This window comes from Hylobates moloch, unplaced genomic scaffold, assembly GCF_009828535.3.
Source record: "Hylobates moloch isolate HMO894 unplaced genomic scaffold, HMol_V3 SCAFFOLD_21, whole genome shotgun sequence".
Classification (NCBI taxonomy): Eukaryota; Metazoa; Chordata; class Mammalia; order Primates; family Hylobatidae; genus Hylobates; species Hylobates moloch.
In genome coordinates, this window is record NW_026652296.1 from 33,107,493 (window position 1) to 33,129,279 (window position 21,787).

General features: G+C 41.3%; 1 protein-coding gene across 5 annotated transcripts in view; it reads left to right on the forward strand.

Moving 5' to 3' along the window:
* Positions 1-21,787, forward strand: part of ATRN (attractin) — a 187,505-nt gene that overhangs the window by 157,821 nt on the left and 7,897 nt on the right. For 4 of the 5 annotated variants that reach the window (XM_058432761.1, XM_032143129.2, XM_058432758.1 and 1 more), the window contains 3 exons: positions 2,424-2,485; positions 12,614-12,692; positions 17,112-17,219. In XM_058432761.1, the coding sequence (XP_058288744.1) occupies positions 2,424-2,485; positions 12,614-12,692; positions 17,112-17,219 (249 nt within the window). Of the gene's footprint in view, positions 1-2,423; positions 2,486-5,118; positions 5,160-12,613; positions 12,693-17,111; positions 17,220-21,787 lie in introns of those variants that run through there. The other variant, XM_058432760.1, reaches the window with a different exon arrangement.

A 21,787-nucleotide genomic window follows, 5' to 3' on the forward strand; every position in this document is an offset into this window, starting at 1 on the left:
TTGCAAAAATTTTCTCCCATTCTGTAGGTTGCCTGTTCACTCTGATGGTAGTTTCTTTTGCTGTGCAGAAGCTCTTTAGTTTAATTAGATCCCATTTGTCAATTTTGGCTTTTGTTGCCATTGCTTTTGGTGTTTTAGACATGAAGTCCTTGCCCATGCCTATGTCCTGAATGGTATTGCCTAGGTTTTCTTGTAGGATTTTAATGGTTTTAGGTCTAACATTTAAGTCTTTAATCCATCTTGAATTAATTTTTGTATAAGGTGTAAGGAAGGGATCCAGTTTCAGCTCTCTACATATGGCTAGCCAGTTTTCCCAGCACCATTTATTAAATAGGGAATCCTTTCCCCATTTCTTGTTTTTGTCAGGTTTGTCAAAGATCAGATAGTTGTAGCTATGCGGCATCATTTCTGAGGGCTCTGTTCTGTTCCATTGATCTATGTCTCTGTTGTGGTACCAGTACCATGCTGTTTTGGTTACTGTAGCCTTGTAGTATAGTTTGAAGTCAGGTAGCATGATGCCTCCAGATTTGTTCTTTTGGCTTAGGACTGACTTGGCGATGCGGGCTCTTTTTTGGTTCCATATGAACTTTAAAGTAGTTTTTTTCCAATTCTGTGAAGAAAGTCATTGGTAGCTTGATGGGGATGGCATTGAATCTCTAAATTACCTTGGGCAGTATGGCCATTTTCACGATATTGATTCTTCCAACCGATGAGCATGGAATGTTCTTCCATTTGTTTGTATCCTCTTTTATTTCATTGAGCAGTGGTTTGTAGTTCTCCTTGAAGAGGTCCTTCACATCCCTTGTAAGTTGGATTCCTAGGTATTTTATTCTCTTTGAAGCAATTGTGAATGGGAGTTCACTCATGATTTGGCTCTCTGTTTGTCTGTGATTGGTGTACAAGAATGCTTGTGATTTTTTACATTGATTTTATATCCTGAGACTTTGCTGAAGTTGCTAATCAGCTTAAGGAGATTTTGGGCTGAGAGGATGGGGTTTTCTAGATATACAATCATGTCATCTGCAAACAGGGACAATTTGACTTCCTCTTTTCCTAATTGAATACCCTTTATTTCCTTCTCCTGCCTGATTGCTCTGGCCAGAACTTCCAGCACTTTGGGAGGCCGAGGCGGGCAGATCACGAGGTCAGGAGATCGAGACCACAGTGAAACCCCGTCGCTACTAAAAATACAAAAAATTAGCTGGGCGTGGTGGCGGGCGCCTGTAGTCCCAGCTGCTCGGAGAGGCTGAGGCAGGAGAATGGCATGAACCCGGGAGGCGGAGCTTGCAGTGAGCCGAGATTGCGCCACTGCACTCCAGCCTGGGTGACAGAGCCAGACTCCATCTCAAAAAAAAAAAAAAAGAAAATAGGCCCATCAAAAAAGCAAACAGTGGAAATCTATTTTCTAGGCCCCTGTGAGTCTGGCTCTAAAAACAGTGCAAGGGGTTGGGGTTTGGTGGGACTAGGAAAGCAGATGCTCGTCATTTACCTTCCTGTGTTTGTCATGAGAATTGTCTGTACTGGGATTGTCACCTTGGTCAGTAATTGTTTCGTTTATAGTACCATTGTCTCTCCAAAGAGGGCTGAGTTCCCTAAAAAAAAAGGCAATGCACCACAACGTCTGGCTAGTAGCACGTATATTGTAGGTGATAGTAAGGACACAATTCTCGTATTTAATCAATTTGGAGGTATGCATGTTTTCATGGGCTAATATCCCTGAAATCATGATGTGTCTTATGGTCAGTGACTTAAGAAGCATTATGTCATAGTTAAATTGACAGTGGTTTTCCTAAATAATATACAGAATAATGCCTTTTTCAGCCAATGTTATTTTAGAGTTGATGAAATATGTTATATTTTTATATTCTTGGTATGAAGACTATTAACTGTATAATAAAATTATTTAAGTTCTGATAGCGTATTGTCAGATGATGTTCAGTGTAGCAAAACGTGAGGCACAATTTTTTGTAAAAAGGACAATGTCTTGCAGTCAGTACACACTGAGTACATAAATGTTGACCGAATGAAGAGCACAGAATGGGGCTGCCCACCTGGAGGCAGGGCCATGAATCGGTACTGAGGCAAACAAGGAGAGCTTTGTGTGGGTGGAGGTGCAGGGAGGGAGCGCCAGGCTTCATGGAGGCGTGCGAGGGTCTCCAGGGTCAAATGGAGGGAACCTCAGAACTGTTGTGAAGCTTAGAAGGGGCTGCAGGAGGCTGTGCTAAAGCCTCAGTGTATTGCTGTGGGACTGGCAACTAAACAAGAAAACTAAAGGGGTGAGGTACTTTTCCTTAAGTGAAAAAAGTTTCCTTAACTTCTTTAAAATGTAAACTCTGTTTTCAGCTTAACTCTTGAAATGAGAAGCCTGAATCCGTGGTGGTTTCACAAGCTGCATAATCACACTACCTGTTTTTCTGTCACAGATTGCCTTCTCTCAGCACAGCAATTTTATGGACCTGGTACAGTTCTTCGTGACTTTCTTCAGGTAATTTTGCTTATACAGACTCTCTCTGTTCTTTTGATTTAGGCCCTAGATCCATTAATAGAGTATCAGCTCCTAAAAGATAAAAGAGTAATCCTGTGTTTCCACCACAGATTAAATTTATTTCATATGTGTTCCTGAAAAGTTAGATGTCAGTTACAGTAATATAAACTCAATCTAGCATGACAAAGTGAAAACATTTGGTTTGTATGTTCTGGCTTCCGGCGGGGGGCTTTGCATGTATCCTGTATTAATTTTGCATATATCCTATAGATAATTTGGCTCTTCATATGGGGAGAATTTGGGACTAAAACAACATTTAATTAATAATGGTTACTGATGTGAGCGCCATATATGCTTATTCTTGTTCAAGAGATGATTCTGGTGATTATCCAAAGTTTTAAAGCTGAAAGTGATTTTTTAGTGCCCTGGGATTTTCTTTTATTTCCGTAGTTTTTTTCTTAGTTTAATTTTATCTTTATGAAAATACTGTATACAAATAATTGAAAAAGACAAAAAAAGTGCTGCAGTTTTTAAAACAGAAAGCAGCAATAGCCTGCCTTGCACCTTCCCCACCCCACGTCCCCCAATTTAAATTGTTTTAATTGTTTTTTACTTCTCTGTGTTTACACTTGGTTTTTCAGTTAAGTTCTCTTTTGATGTCCTACTGTAGAAGATGAGGATATACTGTGTTACATGGCCTCCCCTAGCATCTCCCCTCACACCACAAAAGCATACAAAAGCCCCGTCTCTTTCACTTAATACCATTGTATCACAATGCATGGCTAAATCAGTGATCCCTATCTATGTTATGGCCATAAAACTCTTATTCACAGCTGCATTGAACAGTGATTACACTACCACATTTTTTGGGTAGAAGGATCATTCTTTGCTTATCCTAAATGTAGTATTTGCCATGTTTTGGCTTTTTAATTGTTTGATTTTTCTATGTGCCTACCCCTGATTTATCACTATACTCTTGCTGATGTACCTTTAGAACAGTAAAAAATAAAATAAAATAAAGTATCATTGTACTGTGACAGAACTGAGAAATCTCACAATGGTCACACACAGGAAGGTGCTCTCTTGGTTTGAATTTCTCTTGGAGCTGCCCACCCTAGAACCCTCCCACCTCCTGCCCCCAAGTGCACTTGTTCCTGGGGCCTGCTGCACAACTGTCATTTGGAAACTCCTATATTGAAGTCTCTGTTTCCCAGATCCCATGTCTTCATCTTCCTATCCATTCCCTCTTTTCACTGGAGCACATTCTCCAGATTTATGAGAAAAGATGCCTGGGAGATAACTTTTCTGTGAGCTCTCCTGACTAAAAATATTTTTATTTTATCCTACAATTTGATTGAATTTCCGGGGGCAGGTGCTATGGCTCACACCTGTATTTCTGGCACTTTGGGAGGCCAAAGTGGGTGGGTCACTTGAGCTCAGGAGTTCGAGACCAGCCTGGACAACATGGCAAAACCTTGTCTCTACAAAAAATACAAAAATTAGCTGGGTGAGGTGGCACAAGCCTGTAGTCCCAGCTAATCAGGAGGCTGAGGCAGGAGAATGGCTTGAGCCTAGGAGGCAGAGGTTGCAGTGAGCAGAGAATGCACCACTGCACTCCATCCTGGGTGACAGAGTGAGACCCTGTCTCAAAAAAAAAAAAAGTCTGACTACAGAATTCTAGGTTCAAAATCATTTTCCATTAGAATTTAGAAGACATTATACTATTTTTTCTAGTGTCCAGTATAATATTGAGAAGGCTAGTGCTGTCATAATTCCCACTCTTTGTATGGAATCCATTTTCTCTCTTAAAAAGAAAAGTATATTTAAGTGTAAAATAAAGTTACAGAAACATTTGCAAATCCCATGTATGTAGCTCAGTGAATTATCACAAATTGAACACTTCTAGACTATTGGTAATATTACCTCTTGTTCACCCAGAATATTTCAGGCTTCTTATTTCTTCTGTGTCAGTTTTGGCAAGTTGTATATAGTTTTCTTCTAATGATCCCATTCCATCTGTTCCATTCTCTTGTTCACTCAGAACAAGAGTTAATATTACCAATACTCTAGAAGTTCCTCTTGTGTTTCCCCATCTCACAACCCCCTGCCTCTTCCCCAAAGGTACCATTTACCTGACTTCTCAAACCATACATTGCATTTGCTATTTTTGAAATGCATATAAATTATTTCTTTTTTTTTTCTTTTTTTTTTTTTTTGAAACTTAGTCTCTCTCTGTTGCCCAGGCTAGAGTGCAGTGTTGTGATCTTGGCTCACTGCAACCTCTGCCTCCCGGGTCCAAGCAATCCTCCTGCCTCAGCCTCCCAAGTAGCTGGGATTACAGGCACGTGCCACCACGCATGGCTAATTTTTGTATTTTTAGGAGAGATGGGGTTTCACCATGTTAGCCAGGCTGGTCTCAAACTCCTGACCTCAAGTGATCTGCCCGCCTCTGCCTCCCAAAGTGCTGGGATTACAGGCATGAACCACTGCGCTCAGTCAAAATGTATATAAATTAAATCACAACATAAATTTTAAGATGATTTGGTTGATGAAGAAAATATTGAAAACTTATGGGATGCAGTTAAAGTTGTACTTAGAGGTTATAGCTTTAAATCTGTGGTTTTCAACCTTAGCTGCACCTAGGATCACTTGCGGAGCTTTTGATGTCCAAGCCACTTTTCAGACCATTTGACTCAGAACCTCTAGGGGTGCACCCCAAACATTTGAAAACTCTTCAGGTGATTCCAATGTGCAGCTAAGGTTGAAAATCACTGCTTTAAAAGCACATATTAGAAAAGAAAAAACATTCCTCTCAGTAACTCAGAAAAAGAACTGCTAATTAAACATAAAGAAGTAGAAGAAAGAAAAATATAAATAAGAGCAAAAATTAATGATCTAAGGGAAGAAGTACAGTAGAGAGGATCTTAAAAACTGTGAATTGGATCTTTGAAAAGAGTAAGAATATTATTGGCAAACCCCTGGCAAGATTAACCAAGGAAAAAAGAGAGAAGGTATATAGTATATGTAGCCAATATCAGAAATAAAAAGGGGGCATTCCTCCAAATCCCGCAGACTTTTTTTCCTCCAGAAGGGTATTTGATGAACAACTTTATGTGAATGAATTTGAAAATGAAACAGATAGAATGGGACTATTAAAAGAAAAATATGCAGCTTGCCAAAACTGACACAGAAGAAGAAGCCTGAATAGTTCTTTATCCATTTTTAAAACAATACTAATTTAAGTTTTGTCATAGTGAAAACTCTAGGCCCCAGGTGACTTCATTGGTAACATAACCTTTTTTAGGCCGGGTGCGGTGGCTCATGCCTGTAATCCCAGCACTTTGGGAGGCCAAGGTGGGCAGATCATGAGGTCAGGAGATTGAGACCATCCTGGCTAACAGTGAAACCCCATCTCTACTAAAAATACAAAAAATTAGCCGGGCCTGGTGGTGGGCGCCTGTAATCCCAGCTACTCAGGAGGCTGAGGCAGGAGAATGGCGTGAACCTGGGAGGCAGAGCTTGCAGTGAGCCGAGATCGCACCACTGCACTCCAGCCTGGGCGACAGTGCAAGACTCCTTCTCAAAAAAAAAAAAAAAAAAGAATACTGTGATCATCTTAACCAATGGAGGAGATAAAGCATTTGATAAAATTTAATACCCATTCATTTTTAAAAAAACGTATTAGAAAACTAGAAAGAGAAACTTCTTGAACACTAATAATGGAACAACATAAAAAGTCAACGGCAAACCACTTTCTTAATGGTAGAATGTTAGAAGTTTGAGTTTGGGAACAAGACAGAGATCCACTTTCCACAGTTTCAGTTACTCAGGGTCAACCATGGTTCAAAATCATTAAGTGGAAAATTCCAGAAATAAACAATTTATAAGTTTTAAATTGTACTCCATTCTGAGTAGTGTCATGAAATGTTATGCCATCCCGCTTCGTCCCACCTGGGATAGGAATCATCCCTTGGTCCAGTGTATCCACGCCCCTATGCTGCCCGCCCGCTAGTGTCTTGGTTATCAGATCTAAAAATCATAGTATATGTAGGGTTCAGTACTATCCATGATTTCAGGCATCCACTGGGAGGCTGGGAATGTAACCCCACAGATTAAGCAGCACACTATATTGCCAAATCCAAAGGATACTTTTTGGTCCTCCTTTTCTTGACTTCTCAGTGGTATCAACCAACTGACTGCTTCATGAGCGAGACTCTTCCAGCCATCTGTGACCCATGCTGCCTTACCGCTGCTTCTTAGCCTCCCTAGTGTGCAACCTTTTCTATTCAGCCTCTCACTGTTGATTTTTTCCCAGACCTTGACCCTGGCCATCTTCTCACTCTGTGTTCTCTGACTGGACTCTGCCTTCCCCATCTGCAGCACGATGTGCCCAGAAGTGACCAATTCCATCCTTCCTCACCAGTGTTCCCCACCTCACTAACTGGCAACATGGCTCTGCCGGTTCCAAGCCACTTCTCTTGCCTTCACTCAGCAGGCACTCCCTTACCAGGCCCCAGAGCTACGGCCGTCAGTGCACTCTCCACCTCCACTCCCCACCCCACCAACCCTAGCATCAGTCTCGCCTGGACCTTTTCAGTTGACTTTGGCCCCTCCAGAATCCACAAAAAGTCCAGAGAAGACCTTTAAAGATCGTGTGTCTAGCCCCTTACCTTCCTGTTGTATCTAAAATAAAATTCAGCTCCCTGGGTGAACTGGCCTCCTCTTCTCCACATTCAGCTTGCACTCTTCTCTTCCACATTCTCCTACCAGGGCCATCTCCTGTGTCCTCAAAAGCACAAGCTCTTTCCCTACACTGAGCATTTGTACATGCTTATCCCATTTTCTGGAACACTCTTCTCACTACCCTTCATTCTGTATAGTTTCATACCTTGCTTGATTTTTCCAGACAACAACAAATTCTCCAATTCTCTGACACCAACTCAGTGTCTCACAGTTCAGTTCCATTCCGACACTACCCATAGTTGGAACAAATCCTGCAAGTTAGGGGCTCAGTCCCACAAGACTGCTCCCACTTCAGACACTAAGCACAAATGGGTCCCCAGGCTACCTCACTGCTACTGGGCCAACTACGAATTCAGGGCTTCTGGTGACTGCTCACTCCAAGATTTGACAATTTGTTAGAACAGCTCACAGAACTCAGGAGAGCACTATACGTAGAATTACAGTTTTATTATACAGGGTACAACTCAGGAACCACCAAATGGAAGACATGAATAGGACAAGGCATGGGGGTGGGTGAGCACAGCTCTTTCATGGCATCTCTGGACAAGCCTCCTCCCTGCACGTGGATATGTTCATTATCCCGGAAGCTCCCCCAAGCCTCATCATTCTGAGTTTTTTTATTGAGGTTTCATTACATAGGCGTGATGGATGAAACCACTTTCTATTGGTGACTGAACTCATCTCCAGCCCCTTTCCCCTTCTTGGAGTTTGGGGGATGGGGCTGAAAGTTCTAACCCTCTAAACACCTAGTTGGGTTTTCTGGTGACCAGCCCGCATCTGAGGCTCTTTAGGCACCTCTCCCCATGAGTCGTTCGTTAGCACACACAAGACACTCCTGTCCCTCTGAAAATTCTAAGGGCTAAGCTAAATTGTCTCCCCTTGTTCCTTTCTCCCGTAGAACTGTATTATTTTTCATCGTGGTATTCATCACAATTTGAAGAATATATTCATATGTTTACTTGCTTAATATCTGGGTCGGTAGACCAAGCTTCAGGGGAGCAGGGCACTGTCTCTCGTTCACTCCTATACACACACACCTTCAGTATCTAGTACATAATCTAGTAAGATATTTGTGGGAAGTAAACTTAGACTCTTCAGGGTAAGTGCAGAGTGAGGAGGAACCATAGGCACTAACCTCTCAGGGAAAAAAGCTTGTGTCAATGGCTTGCTTTTAAGGGATGTAGGGGCTGTATTCTAGCTCCACTTAGTAGACATCCTTAAATTCTTGGAGCATGTGTATGGAATAAGATGGCCCTGCTGCCAGGTACCAGCCCGGTGAGGACCGGCCACTTCTACTGGACATTCAGTCCCTGGACGACCAAATGACACTATCAGAATAGGTCGGGGAAGTATTTTTCAGGCCCATGGCCTCTTGTATAGTAAACAAGGACAGATGGCGTTTTCATCGCTTCTCCCTTGTGGGGGTTGAACTTCTGGAAAAGAATCCAGAACTTTGGTTTTTCTAGACGATGTTTACTAACTAGCGATGATAAACTTTTAGCTAAGAAAAGAGTTACTTTCATGGCATGGGGAAGAAAATATTTTCCCAGGACAAGTTAACCATGTCTAAAAGAATTTTTTTAGCTTTTTTTTCTTTTTTTTTTTTGAGATAGGGTCTCTGTTGCCCATGCTGGAACACAGTGGTGCAATCATAGCCCACTGCAGCCTCAAACTCCTGAGCTGGTCTCAAGCAGTCCTCCTCACCTCAGTCTCCCAAGTAGAGCTGGGACTGCAGGCATGCACCATCATGCCCAGCTAATATTTTCTTTTCTGTAGAGTTGGGTTCTCACTATATTGCCCAGGCTGGTCTTAAACTTCTGGCCTCAAGCAGTCCTCCCATCTCAGCCTCCCAAGGTGCTGGGATTACCAGCGTGAGCCCCCGCTCCCAGCCTGGTCCAAAAGAATTTAAAATGGAGCCTATAAGGAAAAGGGGAAAGGTACCAGATAATCCTAAGCACTCTGAAGAATGGCTCATATAATATATGGAAAAGAGAACAAAAGTTGGGGGGAAATTCGATGATTCAAATGAGAAAATCAATGTAAGGTGAGTTAGAAAAAGTATTTCCAGACTCAGCACACAGAGAAGTAAACTCTAGGTCCTGACACAGTCTGTTGAGACCTCTTTGTGTCCTAATGAGGTGCTTTTCCAGCCTCAGGAAGGAGCCTCTATAAAGAGGGAAATAAGAGACTCTCCCCTGCTTGCTGTTCTGTCGCTTCTTGTAGCTGGAGCAGCAAGTAGAAGGAACTGGGTAACGGGTGTTGTCAACAGATCTGCATTGAATACAGAAGGGCCCTCTCACCCTCCCTGAGGCCTTGAGGGAAGCAGGCACAGACTGTATTACGGGTGGACCCAAGAGAGGCTTCTGAGTGATACCAGGGTCCTCGCCTCTCAGCAGCAGCAGCAGCAGCAGGCTCTTGACCAACTTAGAAGCTGTTCCCGTTGGCTTCATGCTCTTCCTTGTGGATTTGCTGCCTCTTTATGTTTATCTATTAGAATAAAAATAACAAAAATCAGGATTATGCATGGAAGCCAAGAAAGATTGAGAAGGTTATTCTCAGACCTCTTTACTGGTTCTTCCTGTTCTCCTCAACTTATTGTTAGGGTGGCCCCAGGACATTCTCATCTATGTGTATACACTTTCTTGGTGACCGTGGCCAGGTTTATTGCTTGAAATACCATATATATCCTGATGCCTTCCAAATGCCATGTCCAGCCCAGACCTGGCAGCCAGCCTCCAAGTTAGAATATCTGCCCTGGGCTGTCCAGTAGATATCTTAGGGCTCTGCATGTCTAAAATGGATCTCCAGATATGTCCAGATTCCAAAGTGCTTTTCACACCCCTGCTTCCACCGCCCTGGTTTGAGCCACCATCATCTCACCTAAGCTGCTGGTCTCCCTGATAATGCCATTGCACCCCTAGTGGTCTTCTCAGCAAATGTTAAATCACAACACTTCTGTGTAAAAACCTGCACTGGCTCTTTCTCTCCCAATGCCCTCATAATGCCTGCAGTGCCCCACATGATCTGCCCTTCACCCTCACCCTTCTCTCTGCCTTTATATCTGGCCTTACACACCCCACTCCAAATATGCTGGCCTCCTGAGGCTCCCCAAGCCATCCCAGGCATGGCCTTGCCTTGGGCTTTGCACTGACTACCCCTTTTTCCAGATGCACTTTTGCAGGCGTCCATGAGCCACCTCCCATACCTTCTCCAAGTCTTTGCTCATATGTCACTTTCTGAGAAAGAAAGGCCCGCCCACTCTGACCATCCTGCTCTGGAGTGCCACTGGTACTCCAGAACCCCTTGCTCTTACCATCTTTCTTTTTTTTTTTTTTTTTAATTATACTTTAGGTTTTAGGGTACATGTACACAATGTGCAGGTTTGTTACATATGTATCCATGTGCCATGTTGATTTCCTGCACCCATTAACTCGTCATTTAGCATTAGGTATATCTCCTAATGCTGTCCCTCCCCCCTCCCCCAACCCCACAACAGTCCCCGGAGTGTGATGTTCCCCTTCCTGTGTCCATGAGTTCTCATTGTTCAATTCCCACCTATGAGTGAGAACATGCGCTGTTTGGTTTTTTGTCCTTGCGATAGTTTACTGAGAATGATGTTTTCCAGTTTCATCCATGTCCCTACAAAGGACATGAACTCATCATTTTTTATGGCTGCATAGTATTCCATGGTGTATATGTGCCACATTTTCTTAATCCAGTCTATCGTGTTTGGATATTTGGGTTGGTTCCAGCAGAGAATACTATAAACCATCTTTTTATTTCTGTAGCACTTACCTACCTTTTGGCATGCTCCGTAATTTGCTTATTTACTTACTGTTTGTCTCCACCTGCTGGAATGTAAATTCCATGGGACAGTAGTCTTTGCTCTGTTTATCAGTGTTTTCCATGAGCCTAGAATAGGACCTGACCCAATTAAAGTATTGATTAAAAAGACAATGTAGGCCAGTCATGTGAGGCCTGTAATCTTTGCCAAGGCAGGCAGATCACTTGAGGTTAGGAGTTTGAAACCAGACTGGCCAACGTGGTGAAACCTCATCTCCACTAAAAATACAAAAATTAGCTGGGTGTGATGGCTCACACCTGTAGTCCAAGCTACTCAGGAAGCTAAAAGAGGAGAATAGAATCACTTGAACCTGGGAGGCAGAGGTTGCAGTGAGCTGAGATTGTGCCACTGCACTCCAGCCTGGGTGACAGAGCGAGACTCTGTCTCAAAAAAAATGACAATGTAGACTGTCAGAAGATTGGCAGTGTCCTGATAGCAGAGAGGTCTAGAGATGAAGACTTTACACCAAGTGATGATCCTGGGGGGGTTGGAAGGCAATCCTATCGAATTGCCTTTTGTCAGGGCACCCATTTGAGGCAGTGAGCCTTGAGGAAGCCTTGAGATAAGGGCAGTTCAGTCATCCTAGCATCTTAGAGTCCCTCTCTCCAGCCAGCTCGGGAGGGCTGTGTTGGTGTCAGCACTTGGGTGCACTGAGGTGCCATTCATGAAGCTGACCCCATCCTACAAACGCAGAGCTCAGCCAGCAAGAGAGTACCTTGATGACATTGGCAGAGAGCCTTATGTCTGCGTGTAGCACTCTGGAAAAATACCCTGTAGCTAGCCCCTTTTACAAGTTAATGAGTAAAAATGCAGTTATAGCAGTTATCTATTTTTTTATTTGTTAAGCTTATTCTTCCTTTTAACCGCAAGTCAGCTATTCTCTTTGCCATCACTGTAGCTTTTCAAATCATTCCACACCTGGTTTATACATGAGAGAGCATTGAAATCCTCTGCAACTATTAAGGCCACTGGGAGTTATTTTCTCTTAATATTTTTAAGAAAAATGTTGGCTTGGGTTTGATCATTTCAAATGTGTTTTATTTTACTTAAAAATATGTGTTGGTAAAAATATTGAATATACACTAATAATTACACACATTTCTTCTGTTTGCCTCTCCCTTATGAAAAGTTGATTGTTACTTTAATAATTAACTTTTTCACCTTCTTAGATTTTACCAGTAAATATTTGCTAACTTGAATAAACAGCATGACTAATATTTCTTATAATTATCTTAGAATTACTTTTCTTATTTGGGATAAGCCACTGTGGGCCATTCTGATAAAAGCCGAGTGGAAGGGCAGGGCTCTCTCTCAGTACCACATGGGAACGATACAGTCTAGAGGCCTGGTTAGGAAGCCTGGCTTACCGAAGTTGTCTCACTCATTGCCTCCTGAACCGGCACATTGTTGTGACAAAGCATCAGAAGGGAGCCTGGAGGTGGCAATTGGGAGCTGTTTTCACTGCCTGGCCTGAGGTGTGGGCAATGATGGAGCTGATTCTGGGGGCTGGGATAATAACTCAGTACTTTCCTTTCTCACAGTTGTTTCCTCTCTTTGCTCCTGGTGGCTGCTGTGGTTTGGAAGATCAAACAAAGTTGTTGGGCCTCCAGACGTAGAGAGGTAAGCTTCAGTGGGTAAAGATTAAAGAATCCCTGGAAGAGCTTTTTCTCTTTCTTTTTCTCTTAAGCAAGTGGCTTTTAGCTATTTAGTGGTAATGGACAGACAGACATCTCCACGGTAGGAATAATGCGGCTCTTTCTGCAGTCCATGGTTCCGCAGCATATGGTCAGTAGACTTAGATGAGTGCTACATAAAGTGTAATTAGTTCTGCACCACAGTGTCTTGCTTTCCGAAAAGGAAACTCTGGTATTGACTTAGAAATGCCAGTTTTATCCTTCCGACCAGAATCTGAGTCCTGACTGAGGCCAGAGATCCAAGGGCTTATTAGCACAGCGCAGCCACCATGTGATTAGGCACCGCCTTCACAAGAACTTTTCATGGGAGAGGGAAATCAGACATTTAAGCATCTCAAAAATTTTTCATTATTCAAGGAAAGATAAATGTGTGTGTAGTTAAGTTTTTAACTTGAGTTTTATTTTTTAATAAGTCTTGACTTGTTTCCAGAGCTTCATTCCAAAAGTAATAAGCAAATATTTACAGTTGACAAATTTAAATAAATAAACTTGGTTGAAAATTACAACATATCAAATGCCCATCAATCAATGAGTGGATAAAGAAAATGTGGGATGTGTATGTGTATGTGTGTGTATATATATATATTTATATACATTTGCAGCAACCTGGATGGAATTGGAGACCATTATTCTAAGTGAAATAATTCAGGAATGGAAAACCAAACTTCATATATTCTCACTTATAAGTGGGAACTAAGCCCTGAGGATGCAAAGGCATAAGAATGATACAGTCGATTTTGGGGACTTGGGGGAAAGAGTGGGAGGGGGATGAGGGATAAAATACTACACACTGGGTACAGTGTACACTGCTCAGGTGATAGGTGCACCAGAATCTCAGAAATCACCACTAAAGAACTTATTCATGTAACCAAACACCACCTGTTCCCCCAAAAACCTATTGAAATAATAAATAAATAAATATTTTTAAAATAACCACCATTGAAATAATTACAACATAAAAACTTTGTTTATTGCAACTTTCACTTCCATCATTACTTTGCCTTTCATTTAGTCATGCCTGTTGCATTGTTGCTAATGGAAATGCTCACGTGTATATAAGATCTAGACAAAGAAGCTGTCTGGGGTTTTTTTTGGATCTACTCATGCCTTTTTCTATATAAAAATGTATTTATAGATAAGATTTAGAAGAGAAGGGAAGTATCTAAAATCACAACTCACAAGCACTCAGCACTGTTGATAGGATATTCATGTCTGAATAGGGTTAAGACAGGCTCCAGGATATGGGCCTCTTGTTGTGGGCCACAGTACCACCTTTTCTGACCCACATACAGATGATGTTTTCGTAGAGGGAATGTTGCACACTCTTTATTATTATTTTTTAAATAAGGGGATAGCTTATTCAATGGGTTTTTTAGATAGCTGTGTTACTGATGTACTTTAAAATCCTAATGAATTACGTGATGTTCTGAAAAAATTATATTTTCAATTTAAATGTATATTTATTCACAATGGAGTAAGAAAGAAGTAAGAAGCCACAGTAACCAGTTATCAAGACAGGAGTTGAAAACTTTGTCTGAGTGCTACTCTCTCCAAGAAGGACATTAGACCCAGGGAGTTTCAAGGTTGAGATGAGCTTATGGAGATTACGACAGCCTATTCCTCCCTGAGTGCTTATGACAATTAATTGTTTCTAAAATCTGTAAAGCAAAGGAACAGATGGAAAGCTTGAAAGAGTCCGAATTGATTTTATACACAGAAATCTTGGTACCAAAACCTGACAAAGGTAGCACCAAAATACAAAGGGCAGCTGCATAGTGAATGTATATGCAGCAGTCTAATTGCAGTGTAATGGAAGAGTCACTTAATACCAGAAAACCTATTAGAATATATCATGTCAAAAAAAGAATATATCATATCAGTGGGGAAAAAATAACACCTGAATTCTTCCTAGAGGCCAAGAAATCATTTTGTCATTTATTGAAACTCAATATCCATTCCTAATTTGAAAACAAAACTCACAGTAAAATCAAAAATACCTTTTTAACGCTATGAAGAATATCTGGATAACCAGCATCATTCATGATAAAACAAACAAACACCAGAGGTTGTATCCAGGTAAGTTAGTTTTAACAAGAGCTGACATCTAAGCATTTAAAAATTCCAGGCACTGAGTTCTAAGTGGTTTTACATAGATTAACTAATCCTCGTCTCAAACCTATGAAACAGGTATTGTCCCTAGCTATGTTTTATGGATGAGGGGACTGAGGCTCAGAAAGGTGAAATGACTTACACCACATAATTAACTAAGAGGCAGAACGAGGCTTTAACTAGGGACTTCTGTCTTCACAGCCCAAGTTCATTATCTTTGTTTAATCCCACAGTCAGTCAGCTTTGTGCTGGATGTTCTAGACTGTGCACTAAGTGAAAGGGCACTAAGAAGTGTTGTTACTATTGGAAAGGAAACAAAATTATTATTTTCGTATAAAGTTATTAAAACAATATAGTAGAGATTTGCCTGCATAAAAATGAAGGCTTAAGTATATCAAAAAATAAATGAATAACACAGAAGCTGAACAATCAACTGGAAATTGTTTGCAGTGTGCATGAGAGAAAGTAAGATGCACAGCCTATAGGAAAAAGATTAAAATATATATATGTGTTTAGTATGGAGTTGGTCATCTAATAAACTATGATTTTACCCATGTGATTTGGAATTTCTCTGTAACTGTGAAGCTGACCACTCAGAATATATTTCATCATTTCTAAAATGTCAGCCATTATTTATTCCCTCTCAGAACTGTAGAAGCAATGATGTGATGTTATTTTTTAAAACAGTAGTAGCGGCTGACACTGTTTAGTCCTTGCTACACACTAGCCCCGGTTTTAAGTGCTTTTACACACGTTGCCTCCTGAACCCTGTCTTATTGTGACCCCAGCACTTAAGCACAGACCCCAAGGAACATTGCTGCATATATTAGTCGAGTAAATGGACCTACAGCTTTATAAAATGTAAGAATGTTGGTATTTTAAGAAAATACTTATCATAAAAATGTCCTTCTAGAACAGAGCCATATCTATCCAGGCCAAGATTCTGTCTTCTACAGTAGTTCCAAGGAGGCAGTTTGAAGTAAGGCCTACTTGTCTCCCAAGGCATAACCTCAAAGCTTCAGCATCATGCTCAGAAGATCTCTAATATCCTTAAAGATATGTGAACGACTGTTCACCATGTGCTAGGCACTGTGCTGTAGTATCTCATTTGATCCCAGTGACAACCTTATGGGCTAGGAACACATTTCAGAGGGAGGGCACTGATGCCCAGAGACTTCAGACACCTTTCTTAAGGTCACACAGCTGTAGACTATTGGAGCAGGAGTTCACATCAAGCCTGCCTAAATCCCGAGCCCCTGTTTGTCCCTCTGCTCTGCAAAATTTCACATTTGTTTATGTTTTTAGCTTATACCACCTCTCTGAAGGAAGGGTTCTCTCAGTTCCTATCTGCCGTATAATGAGGCATAGGTTTTTGTTGTTGTGTGAATCCTTGGTGCAAGTTTCAGAAGGAAAAAAGCAAGCCTGACTTTAGTAGTAGAAATACGAGGAGATAGGGCCACACCATTTTATGTATTTGACAAGTCGACATCATAGCATTAAATCCACAGTACTTTTATTTTTATCTTTATTTTCTTATTTTACTTCGAGTTCCGGGATACATGTGCAGAACATGTCGATTTGTTACATAGGTATACATGTGCCATGGTGGTTTGCCGCACCTATCAACCTGTTATCTAGGTTTTAAGCCCTGCATGCGTTTGGTATTTGTCCTAATGCTCTCCCTCCCCTTGCCCCCCACCCCTGACAGGCCCCAGTGTGTGATGTTCCCTTTCCTTGTGTCCATGTGTTCTCATGGTTCAACTCCCACTTAAGAGTGAGGACATGGAGTATTTGGTTTTCTGTTCCTGTGTTAGTTTGCTGAGACTGATGGCTTCCAGCTTCATCCATGTCCCTGCAAAGGATATGAACTCATTCTTTTTTATGGCCACATACTATTCCATGGTGTATATGTGCCACGTTTTCTTTATCCAGTCTATCATTGATGGGCATTTGGGTTGGTTCTAAGTCTTTGCTATTGTAAATAATGCTGCAATAAACATAGTACTTTAATATGTATCTCTAACAGGGGCTTTTTAAAAATATAAGGACAATGGTGTTATCACATCCAACAAAATTTAATAATCCCTAATGTTATCTAATATCAAGTCTAAAAAGTATCATTTTGGACTTGATTTGTTTGAATCAGGGAGGATGAGGTGTTTTTAACATGTAGCATTAACTAATAAAACCCCCTCGGTACTCATTCCATTAATGGCTTTGCCATATTATTTATCAGCAACTTCTTCGAGAGATGCAACAGATGGCCAGCCGTCCCTTTGCCTCCGTAAACGTCGCCTTGGAAACAGATGAGGAGCCTCCTGATCTTATTGGGGGGAGTATAAAGGTGAGAATGTGACTCAGAAGTCCCTATAACTTGACTTTTTAAAACTTAGGCTCCTAAGTCTGGGAAACCAGAGAGAGCAAAAGCCCTATTCCATTACCTCCTTTTTTTCCTCTCTTTATAACAATAAGTTAAAACCTGAAGTTGCTGGGTACTCTTTTGCTTTTGTTTTTCAATCTTTGTTTCATGTCGCTGAGCAGTCTTGTGTTCAGGGGATTTTAAAATCTAAATGATTTGTCTGCTTTTCTATTGAGTATTCTGTGGCATACAAAACTTTTATTTGAAAAGAGCTACATTGAACATCGAATCATTGTTTTTTTGTTTGTTGTTTTTTTTTTTTTGAGACAGAGTCTTACTGTGTCACACAGGCTGGAGTGCAGTGGCGTGATCTCGGCTCACTGCAATCCACCTCCCAGGTTCAAGCGATTCTCTTGCCCCAGCCTCCTGAGTTGCTGGGATTACAGATGTGCGCAACCACGCCCAGCTGATTTTTGTATTTTTAGTGGAGATGGGGTTTCACCATGTTGGCCAGGCTGGTCTTGAACTCCTGACTTCAAGCAATCCGCCCACCTCGGCCTCCCAAAGTGCTGGGATTACAGGTGTGAACCACCACGCCCAGCCTATTGTTCTTTATATTTTGGGGAATTTTTTAAGCAGCAAAATGATAATATACTATGTATTAATACTCTGTGGAAAATATTTATCACCCTCCTCCCCAAAATGATGAAGAAAATGGTAAGACTTTCTCCTTGGGCAAAATGATGGAATATTTAAGATACGCTAGAGAAATAGGTATGTATCTTGAATAAAACATACTTACTTAAAATGTTACTGAGCTCACAGGAAGTAGGTAAAATCTCCAGGGAATACTCTCCTTCTCTACCCTAAAAAGAACAAACCATAAACCAAAACCAGAACCATGATTTGTCCTAAGTGGTTCCAGATGGTAAACACAACACCTACCTGAATAGGTGGAAATCCTCTCTATAGAAAAACATCTTCAATTCAGTGCTGTTGGAGTCCCACAGATCAAGATGAAGTAATTAAAGATCACCAGGGACAAGAGGCAAGCCACCATAAATAAGAGTAGCAGAAACAACAGATGATTGATGTGGACAGGACTCCAAGTGTTAGAATTGAAATCTAAAGAATATAACTGTGTATGAAATGTTTAAAGAAATAAAAGATGAAATCATAAAGATGAGAGTCAAGTATGGCCAAGCAGATCTGAAGAAGAACCAAATGGAACTTCTAGAAATGAAAAATATACTTGTTGAAATTTTTTTAATAAATTCAATTTACATGTTAAACAGCATATCAGACATAAGAGAGAATTTACAAAGTGGAAGATGAATCTGAAAAAAGTACACAGAATGCAGCTCAGAGAGACAAGGAGATAGAAAGTACAATAGATACTAAGAATATGGAGGATAGAATGAGAAGATCCAACTCATGTATTTCCAGAATCCCAGAACAAAGGAGAGGCAATATTCAGAGATGATAGCTTTCCAGAACTGATGGAAAACATGAATATACAGATTCCAGAAGCAAAACATATTGTAAGCATGATTAAAGAAAGAAAGGGAAGGCAGGAAGGAAAGAAAACAAGTTGGATTTCTCATAATGAAATTGTGTAACTCCAAAGACAAAGAGAACATCTTAAAATCAGCCAGAGAAAAAGTATCACATACAACGTGGAGAAACTGGAACGTTAGTGCACTGTTGATGGAAGTATAAAGTGATGGAGCCACTGTGGAAAACAGTACCACTGTTCCCCCAAGAATTAAAAATAGAATTATATATGATCTGGCAATCTGGGTTTATACATAGAAGAACTGAAAGGAGAGTCTCAAAGACGTATTTGAACATCAGTGTTCTTGGCAGCATTATTCACAGTAGCCAAAAAGTGGAAGCAGCCCAAGTGTCCATGGATGGATGAATGGATAAGCACAACGTGGTCTATGCATCCAATGGAATGTTATCCAGCCTTCCAAAGGAAGCAAATTCTGACCCATGCTACAATATGATGAACCTTGAAGACATACTAAGTGAAATACGCCAGTAACAAAAAAATAAACATTGTATGATTACGCTGTTAAGAGATACACTTGTAGTAGTCAAGCTTATAAAGACAGGAAATAGAACAGTGGTTCGCAGGGGCTGGGAGAAGGGGAAAATGGGGAGTTAGTGTTTAATGGGTACAAAGTTTGAGTTTTACAAGATGAAAAGAGTTCTGGAGATGGATAGTAATGATGGTTGCACAACAATGTGAATATACTTAATACCACTGAACTGTATATTTTTAAATAGTCAAGTTGGTAAATGTTATGTGTATTTTACCACAATTTTTGTTAAAAATGGGAAAAGAGGCTGGGTGTGGTGGCTCACACCTGTAATCCGAGCACTTTGGGAGGCTGAGGCGGGTGGATCACTTGAGGTCAGGAGTTCAAGACCAGCCTGGCCAACATGGTGAAACCCCATCTCTACTAAAAATACAAAAATTAGCCAGGCACGGTGGCACGCATCTGTAGTCCCAGCTACCTGGGAGGCTGAGGCATGAGAATCATTTGAATCTAGAAGGCAGAGGTCACAGTGAGCTGAGATTGCGCCACTGTACTCCAGCCTGGGCGACAGAGCAAGACTCTATTGCAAAAAAAAAAAAAAAAAAGGGTGGGGGGAAGATCACCTGCAAAGGAATGACAAGCTGACCGCTGACTTCTCAGAAGTCAGAAGAGAGTGGGAGAATGTCTTTGAAGTACTGAAAGAAACCTCCCAACCTAGAATAGTGTGCCCAGTAAGCACCTTCCGAGAACAAGGATGAAATAAAGATATCTTCAAATTAGAATAAAAATTGAGAATTTGCCACCAGCAGACCTGCACAAAAGAAATGTCTGAAGGATGTGCTAAAATGAAGGAAAATTACCCCCAGGAGGATAGACTAAAGTATAAGAAAGAATAGTGAGTAAATAAAAGTATAATCATATATAGAAATCTAAACAAACATTATCTTGGTAAAATAATATTTGTGGGATTAAAAAATAGACAAGCCTAAAGTATTGAACAACATGATATATGTCAGCAGCATATGACACAGTTAGTTGCTCCTTAAAACATTTTCTTGATTTTCTTCCAGGACACCACACACTTGCCTTCTAGCTGTTCTTGCTCAGTGGTCTTTGCTCAATCCTCTTCATCTTTTGACAGTGGTGTGCATCAGGCCCTGTCTTTGTCCCCTTCTTGTGTCTTTTATACCTACTTCTTCAGTGATCTTCACTATCACAGGTTTAAGCACTATGATCCTCTCACCTAGACTGCTCCCATGAGCCTCCAACACAAACATCAGTTGCCTACTCAGTGTCCCCACTTGGATATCTTAACATGGCCATGGCCAAACTGAGCTTTGGATGTTTATTTCTCAAACTTGCTCCTCTGACATACCTTCCGCCTTTCAGCACATAACACCTCCATCATCCTAGTTGCTCAGGCCAAAATCGTGGAATTATTCTTGACTCATTCTTGATGTCATGTTCTCATTGGACAGCCAATCTATCAGCAAATCTTGACTCCATGTTCAAAAATGTTTCCCAGCCACTGTATCCCGCCTCTGCCACTATTCCCACTTGATCTAGGCCACTGCTGTCTCTCACCTGGATTCTTGCAGTTACTTCATAACTGATCTCCCTGCCTCTGCCATTCACCCATCTAGTCAGTGCCTTGTCACAGCAGAGTGGTACTGGAAATTACTTTCTTCAACCAAATTGAAGAAACTGATGACATTTGTGGGTATAGTCAGCAGAATTCTAAAGGTGGCCCTCAAGATTTCCATCCCATGTTTATTCAGTCACACACTACTCTAGGTACTGCTAGAGGGATTTTGCAGATGTAATGAAACAAGGGAGTTGACTTTAAGATACAGAAAGTTTCTCTGGCTGGTGGCAGAAAGAGGAAGCCAGAGAGGTTGGAAACATGAGAAGGACTTGACACACCATCCCTGGTTTAGAGATGGAGTGGCCACAGAAGTTTTTTTGTTTTTGTGAGAGAGAGTCTGGCTGTGTCACCCACACTGGAGTGCAGTGGCGTGATCATGGCTCACTGCAGTCTCAAATTCTTGGGCTCAAGGGATCCTCCCTCCTGGGTCTCCCAAAGTGCTGGGATTACAGGTGTGAGCCACTGCGTAAGCCCTGAATGCGTTTCAAAGCAGAGTGTTCCCCAGAGTCTCCAGATAAGAGTCCCATCCAGCTGACAACTTGACTTCAGCCTGGGAGACCTCAGGAGATAGCTGATAATTCCCCAGAACTCATGGAAGACATGAACAGACCTGTCCCTCTCGGCAGAGAACCCTACAGAGCTTGCTGGGACTTCTGACCTCTAAAGCTGTGAGATAATAAGTGGGTGTTGTTTTAAGCAACTAAGTTTGCAGTAGTTTGTTACACTAATATAAGCTGGGTGCGGTAGGTCACACCTTTAATCCCAACACTTTGGGAGGCTAAGGTGGGAGGATCGCTTGAGCCCAGGAGTTCAAGACCTGCCTGGACAACATAGTGAGACCCCATTTCTATTCTTAAAAAAAA